The 8,181-nt window shown below is 44.5% G+C and overlaps 1 protein-coding gene across 1 annotated transcript; it reads right to left on the minus strand.

Moving 5' to 3' along the window:
• Positions 1-1,157: 1,157 nt before the first annotated feature.
• On the minus strand, positions 1,158-7,804 carry LOC103800010 (guanylyl cyclase-activating protein 1-like). The gene is made up of 4 exons (XM_009072407.1): positions 7,492-7,804; positions 4,409-4,558; positions 2,769-2,859; positions 1,158-1,645 (listed from the first exon to the last, which is right to left on the minus strand). Exons 1-4 carry the CDS (start codon positions 7,687-7,689, stop codon positions 1,518-1,520), a joined length of 567 nt encoding a protein of 188 aa, XP_009070655.1. The 5' UTR covers positions 7,690-7,804; the 3' UTR covers positions 1,158-1,517.
• Between the last annotated feature and the right edge of the window lie 377 nt (positions 7,805-8,181).

The following is an 8,181-nucleotide window of genomic DNA, read 5'->3' on the forward strand; positions in this document are numbered from 1 at the left end:
CATTCTGGAGCCACCAGCATTGGCTCTGTCAAGCACAGGGGAAGCTTCCAGCAGCTTCTCAAACCTTGCCATGCAAACCCAGTGCACACACGAACACCACAGAAGCTTAAATATAAGCAAGGATAAGTCCCATCTAAAGTCCTGTTACAGCTCTGCAAGTTCTTCCTCCTGCACAGGAAAAGCATGCCAGCTATGGCATAGGCACTCTTCTGAGCTTCTCCTGCATTCTTCTTTCCTTCTGGATCTCTCCAGAGTTAAAGGAGCTTCTGGTTGTGACCTCATGTAATGTCAGTGACCAACACTGCTATTTTCTATCCATCTTGTACACTCTTCCCATCGTGTACCAAGACAGAGACAGCACTGATCTAGAGTATCAACTTGACTCCAGAATCCACAGGAACAGCAGAATTCACAAGTCACTTTGCTGAGTTGTTTCTTTTGGTTTAGGTTGTCCCCTCAAGAACAAAAAGAAAAACCAATAAAGGATGTGTGAAGCAACAATAACAGGATCATCTTCACATACTTGGTTTATCATAGAATCACAAGATGGTTTATCATGGTTTATCATAGAATCACAAGATGGTTTGGGTTGGAAGGGGCCTCAAAGATCATATCATTCCAATCCCTGCCATAGGCAGAGCTGCCACTCACTAGATCAGGTTGCTCCAAGCCCCATCAAATGTGGCCTTGAACACTTCCATGGTTGGGACAGCCACAGCTTCTCTGGGCATTTGTTAGTTGTGTGAGAGAATAAGTAGGACAACGAGAGTGTAAAAGATTTGATCTCTCAGGTAATTCTTCTGCCTTGGGAAACATGTTTTCGGTGGTTGCAGAAGCTGCTCCAAACTGTTGACTTGTTTGGTAAAGAGTTCTTTGATCACAGAAATCTCAAAGAACTGCACTGTGACAGTGCAGCTGGGGACAGGTTTGTCACTATCAGACTGATTTTTCTGTCAGTTTTTTAAATCTTATGACTAAAGCTACTTCTGCAGAGATGACCAAATCCAAGCACATCTGGTATGGACAACCATGCTGGTGTTTATGATCCAATACCATGACAAGAGCAGTGCAAGTTCCATTCTTTTGATAGTTCTCTACATTGATAACAGCCTGAAGCTCTTCTTTTGTACAGGTCAGAAATCCTTCATGCTCCATCACCCAGTTCTGCTAGTGCTCTTCACAAACTTGGTGTTACTTTCAGTCCACGGCAAAGTGACAATCTGGGACAGCAAATAAGGAGGAAATTTGTGCCCTGAAACTTGGTCTTTAAATTCTAGGAAGTCAAGTCAAATACTGTCACCCAGATCCAGTTCTTCTGGTCCTGCCCTGCATTTATGTGACTGAGCTTCAATATTCGTACAGGAACAACCACTCAGACACACAAATATAGCAGTGTCTTTCTGTTCCTACTTCCATACTCATGTTTCTGGAAATTGTGTGTTAAAAACTGATGTCTCTCCTTCCCGGTGTTTCTCCACCCTTCTGGCTCTTGGCACAGCATTTTCTCCCAGTTTGATTTACACACTGTGCCGACGGTTGTTGATCATGGCCACGATGTGTGACAAGTCCAAACTTTTCATCATAACCTCCATGAACTCGTCATCTTTCTTTGCTCCCTCCACAAATTCCTCCAGAGAAAGTTCACCTGTGTCAGACACAAACAAAAGGCATCAGAATCAGGTTTAGGTTGGGTATTAGGAAGAGATTTTTTACAGAGAGAGTGCTCAGGCATTGGAATGTGCTGCCCAGGGAGGTGGTGGATTCACCATCCCTGGAGGTTTTTAAGATGAGACTGGATGTGGCACTTAGTGCCATGGTCTAGTGACCACGGTAGGGTTGGACTTGATGGTCTTGGAGGTCTTTTCCAACCTGATTGAGTCTATGATTCTGTGATTCTAAAGCACTGAGAGGTCTCAGACAGTCCCCTTAGGCTTTGATGAAACTTCCCTGGTATCCAGGCAGGCAACACCAGCTTCCTTGTTTCCCCACACAAGGGAGAGAGTACGTGAGAAAGAACAGGAGATGTGTGTAGCTAAGGAGTGGGATCATAGCTTCCTATAAACAAGGCTGGATTAGCCACCTCCTTTTGGCCCAACCTGTCACAGTCCTAACCTGCCCCACACTTGCAGGTTTTCATGGATAAAGGAAGTGACAGAAGGAGGCTGTGACAAGCAGAAAGAGGTTTTCTATCCTAGGCCAAAAAGTACTTGTGCAGGGAATAACAACAGAGCATGTCAGAAGGTAATGAGCACCTGAAGTAGCAAGGAAAGAAATATCTCTCAGGGACGTACAGTGGCTTTGATCAACTTTTGACAGTGCTAGCTGTGCTGCCTGCAACAGACCCAGGGAAAAAATTCTGAATTTCAGCTTTAAATTCCAGTTCTTTCTTTCCCTGCTGAAATATTTAGGAGCAGCTGGGGACATTTGTTAATATTTCCCACTTGTAACTGACATAAGCTATGCAGAAACATACAAAAAGAAAAGGAGAAACAAACAAACAAGGAACGAAAACACTACTCCCAATTCATGTGGACAGGACAGAGCTGAGTCTCAGCCCAGGGAACAAATCCTATTATACTGATTGTGTATGACACAAAGCAAAAATGCCTTTTGATTCCTGGTGAATGCATTATTAGCTGAGAATACACATAAAAAGAAAATATAAAATGAAAAGGCACAAAGTTCAGTCAAGGAAGGAACACATGGATGTTTCCCTGTAAACAGGGACTGTCTGAGTTGGATGACAAAGGCAGGATGACAAATCTTACCATCTCCATTCACATCAATTCTGTCAAACACTCGGTTGGTGAACTCTTCTGCAGTAGTTTCATGGTCACCACCATTAATAGCTCGAATAGCCTGAAACCAAAGAGCAGGAATAAGAAGGTGTCTATGGCTCCCAGCAGGTCAGCAGAGGTTCAGGGTAAGACAGTCATACCCTCCCCATGCAAATGAGCCAGCAGCATAGGAAAACACTGCAGGAACCACCATGCCTTAGGGCTGGCACTGAAGGGTGAAAAGGGAGCATGGCTTTGGAGGATGGAATGAGCAGTGACACCAGAGGATCACCCTAAATCTGCCTAGGTAGAGGTTAGACACTGCAGAAGTGGCAGAATGAGGATGCACCCAATAGAGCCACTTTGGCCCACTTGGTGACCTTCTCGTCCACTGATCCCCAGGAGCACTGTCCAACACCCTCTGCACCTGACACTGTGAAATTCCTTTGTTATATGTTGTGGCCATTTGTTCCTGTCCTTGCTTTCCCAATTCCCATTTATATGCTGCTTCCTGTGTGTTTGGCTTCTCCCTAAAGCTCACTGGAAATTCATTTCCAGCTTGAGAAATTTTAAGCATTATCCACTACTGTTTGCTACAATTCTTCTTATTCAGAGCCACATAGTGCAGGGTTTCCTTCCTTTCCATGCCTAATTATTGCCTTTGTTTAAGGATGTCCATGAAATGTGTCATTCCACGACCTTTCTACTGATCCTAACACTATTAATTTTCTAGTATTTACCTACTGATATTTGTGAAGTTTCTTCTTTAGACATTAGGAAGATATTTTTTAGGGAGAGAGTGCTCAGGCATTGGAATGTGCTGCCCAGGGAGGTGGTGGATTCACCATCCCTGGAGGTTTTCAAGCTGAGACTGGATGTGGCACTTAGTGCCATGGTCTTGTAACCATGGTAGGGCTGGACTTGATGATCCATATCCAGATGAGAATGCATTACTAACATCTTATTCCTGCTTTTATTTGTGGACAGCTAAGGCTTCAAATCTTTATCAAATCAATCTTCTGACCTTTCATATTCAGAAATGGAATTTAGTTAGGGACCCTGAATCTTTCCTGCAGCTTTGCAGTTTCCCATTCTCTACAGAATAATCTGAATTTTCAGCATAATTCATTCTGAGATCACAGTGATCTTTATGCCACTAATTCCAGCTCTGTCCACAACAGCTATCTGCATGCAATCCTTTCCATTCAGTCCCTCTTCTCCAAGCTATCTGCCAGAGTTAGAAACACTTTATTACCCTGATATTTAGGAGCTGTTCTAATAAAGCAAACTGGGAGTAACTCTCCAACTTCTCATGGGGAAAAGGACACAAGAAGGACATGTTGCAGAGATGGCAACTGACAGTCACAGAGTCTGAAATCTTGGGAAGTGCAATTTGGGCCCTAGGAACAATTTGATGGAGTTAGCTATGCTGTAACATCTGCTGTGGTGCTAAAGAAGAGTCTGTCAAGTCTGCTCATTGCACTGTGAGAAGGTGGAGGGTTCTGCTCAAAGAGAGCATGGTGTGAAAGGTCTCCTCCATGATCATCCTCATGGGGAGCAGCGAAAGTCTTACTTGTGTGATTTTTTGTCTTTAAGGAAAGAGGAAAGGACACAGAGCCCTGGAGATTCACCTTGATGATGTTGAGCAGTTCATGTCGGTCTATGCAGCCGTTGCCATCCACATCATAGAGCTTGAAATACCATCTCAGCTTCTGCTCCATCTTCCCCCGGAGAACCAGGCTGAGGGCAGCCACGTATTCCATGAAGTCAATATATCCATCCTGTGGGAAAATGAGAGCCAAATGGTGACAGGAATAAACTGAGGAAGTTACAGCTCTGGAGCTGTTTTATCTTCTTGCACTTTGGCTTCGCAAGTGAAAGAGAAAAGGAAAACACTGGCACAGAGATTTGGACTTAGGGAAAAGCTTTGGCACACACACACATAGAGTCTATTTCTCTGGCCACTGAATACCTGGATTCTTAAAGTTATGATCTAGTACATGTGTAAGCTCCTCTCTACTCACCACCTGCAGTGGGGGAACCTGTCACTCCTCATGACCAGTGTGCACAAACCCCTCCCTGTCCACCAAAGCTGACACCTTTGGTTTGCTGGGAGAGAACATTGAGGTTCCTTCACTAGTCTGATTTGCCTTTGTGAGAAACTATACTATTTCACTGAGCCACAGATCTTTTCTCCATTTTCTGGAAAATAAAGTGACCGGAGATACTTGTTGAAATACATAGAACATGATTTGATCACTGGAAAAAATGTTATGTGCTTGGGTTTATAACATTCCATTTCTTAAATCTACAAAGCAACTCAAAAAGTTCTTGTTTCTTCTGCAGGGAAAGTGTCAGACTGTAAAGGTTCCTAAGCCCCAGATTTAACACTGACTAAAGTTTCAAGTGGTTTAAAAGAAACCAAGTAAAACACATCTCTCTGTCAGACTCTGAATTACTACAACAAATTACAGAGATAAAAAAAGAAACTCATTTATTGAGGTGTTTAAACAAAGTCAGATGCTGCAAGGGATGTAAATACACACCTGCAAGAGGTGAATGGAGGAGAACTAGCACAGCACTGGTGTTTTACAGCAAGGGTCATAGCATTTAAAATGTTTGTTCAGGGTGGGAAGAAGGGCAGGACAGGCTGAGAGAGTTTGGGCTGGTCAGTCTGGAGAAGAGAAGTTCCAGGGAGAACCTTCCAGTGTCTGAAGGAGGCCTACAATTCCAGGGACAACCTTCCAGTGTCTAAAGGAGGCCTACAAGAGAGCTGGAGAGGGACCTGGGACAGGAGCATGTAGTGATAGGACAAGGGGACGATGGCCTGAAGCTGAAGGAGGGCAAGTTTAGATTAGATGGTAGGAAGAAATTCTGTGAGGGTGGTGAAACACTGGCACAGGTTGCCCAGAGCAGCTGCAGCTGCTCCATCCCTGGCAACCTTCCAGTGTCTAAAGGAGGCCTACAAGAGAGCTGGAGAGGGACCTGGGACAGGAGCATGTAGTGATAGGACAAGGGGACGATGGCCTGAAGCTGAAGGAGGGCAAGTTTAGATTAGATGGTAGGAAGAAATTCTGTGAGGGTGGTGAAACACTGGCACAGGTTGCCCAGAGCAGCTGCAGCTGCTCCATCCCTGGGAGTGTTCCAGGCCAGGTTGGATGGGGCTTGGAGCCACCTGGGCTGGTGGGAGGTGTCCCTGCCCATGGCAGGGGGTGGGATGAGATGAACTTTAAAGGTCTCTTTCCACCCAAACCATTCTGTGATTTCAATTTATAAACTAACTCTACTGAAAACGTATCCTCTTTGTCCTCAGCAAAGTTCTCAGAATCTGAAGGTCCTGAGGGCAGATGATTCCACCCATCATGTCTGTATTACTAGAGGATGGTTCTTGCTCTTTAAAGCTCTTGCTTATAAAAGGAGCTTAGATTGAGTGACTATTAAGAAACTAAGATTAGCTCATGTAGGTTTATCTCCACTCGTTGCCACACTCTTACTTCACTCCCCTTTGGATCACTATCACTTTGTTTAGATTTTAGCTTTCAAGCTTTTCTGACCAAATTTGAATTTGAGAGCCTTCTTAAAACATTGTTTACCGTTTAACATAGGGTTCACAGCAGAAATCTGGAATGCACAACCATCTTGGACAAATCTTCAAGTCCTTAACCATCTCAAGAAATGACAGAGGTAAAGGGAAAGGAAGACTCGTGAGAAGAACTGTAAAGGGTCTGCCTTAGTTTATGAAAGTCCTTCTCATCACTATCATCACCCTGGGCACATAGGAAAGGATGTTCTTTGAGATTTGCAATCACTTCCAGCTATTACATCCACCACAAGCCCTGAGCTACCCCAAAGGATTCTGGCTGCTCCTCTCTTTGAGCATTTTGCAACATTCTTTAGCACTCCTTAACTCCTTATTCTGTCCCTTATGTTGTCCAACTTTGCTCAGTCTTTCCTTCTTTCCTGCTCAGGCTTTCCTTCTTCAAGACTGACCCTGTGCCTTCCCACCTGGTTCACATGCCTCTGTGACTGGATGCTCCTTGGCTCCATTTCAGAACCTTAGAGAAAAGCTGAACTTTGCCAGGCTGCCAGAACCCCAAATTTCTCTGTCCTTGGGATTCCAGGCCTGCAAGCATAGGCTGAAATACATATGGATGGAAAGCAGGCACTGCTTGCTACCTCAGAGAGAGCCAGTGGTCACCTACCCACCCCTCACTCCTGCTCCATGCCGCAGGAATTGGAGCCACAGAGCTTCTCTGCCCACTCAGTGCTAATTTCAGCTGCCAAACTGCTGGAAATTCCTCCTCTGTGAATACTGTAATAATTTCTACTGTGTCTGATTCCTGCAGCCTCTGCAATCTCATACAGACACATCTTTGAATATTAAGAACACCTAAGAATAATGAAATCTTCCTTCATTAGCATTTTGCTAGTCAAACGAGGACAAGTCAAACTACACAATATGGAACTCTCAGACTTCAAGGATGAACTTGCTCAAGGCAAGTAGATAATCAGGTGCTGTAATCATGTAACCTATGGTTACATTATCTGTGTCACTATGCACATTCAGCTGCTCCTTGTGTTTTGAGTCTTTATGTTAGAGTCCCTGAGCAGCTTTCCACAGCGGTTTGTCAGCAAAAAGCAAGGACTCCAAAAGTGCAGGAGTCAGTTCAGTTTTAAGCAGCACAAAATGGTTAATTCCTTGCTGAGAACTCACCTTGTTCATGTCAAATGTGCGGAACATCTGCTCGATGTACTTATTGGCCTCTGGATCCAGCCCTCGAAGCCCAAAGAACTGCTTGAATTCATGCTCTGTCAGCTGCCCAGAAGGACACTCTGTCATGAACTTCTTGTACCAGTGGTGGATCTCAACAGCCTGCAGGTCATCCACTGTGGAGCTGCCGTTGTTTCCCATGTGTATCTGTGGTCAGAGGAGCCCAGGAATGCTCCTCTTCCTCCTGTGGCTCTCTCAGCACTGCCTGTCTGCTCCTGACCACGTTCCACACTAATGGCAGTTACGTGAGGGATCTAACTTTCCACAAGCCAGTTATAAACATTAATCAGCTTAGAGGCTGATCTACAAACCAGCAAGTTTTCAGTGATACAAACAGTCTTCTTAGAGTGGAAAGGAGATGCAAGATAATCTAGCAAATCATTGCTATATATGGAGCTAAGCCAGAAAGGCTGATAAGGTTAATCAGACAGGGGCATCAGGAGCCATAGTGGTTGGCAGACTGCACTATTTTTAACCTTGCTATCATTATACATGAAGATAAGAGGAAACAGGTACGAGATGTGAGGTGAAGTAAAGATCTGTTCCTCTAACTGGATTTGAGAGTGTTTTCTCAACCAGAACTGTTGGATAACTGAGAGTGTAGGACCCAAACATGTGACAGAAGTGGCGCAG

The sequence above is a fragment of the Acanthisitta chloris genome, unplaced genomic scaffold (assembly GCF_000695815.1).
Source record: "Acanthisitta chloris isolate BGI_N310 unplaced genomic scaffold, ASM69581v1 scaffold4910, whole genome shotgun sequence".
NCBI lineage: Eukaryota > Metazoa > Chordata > Aves > Passeriformes > Acanthisittidae > Acanthisitta > Acanthisitta chloris.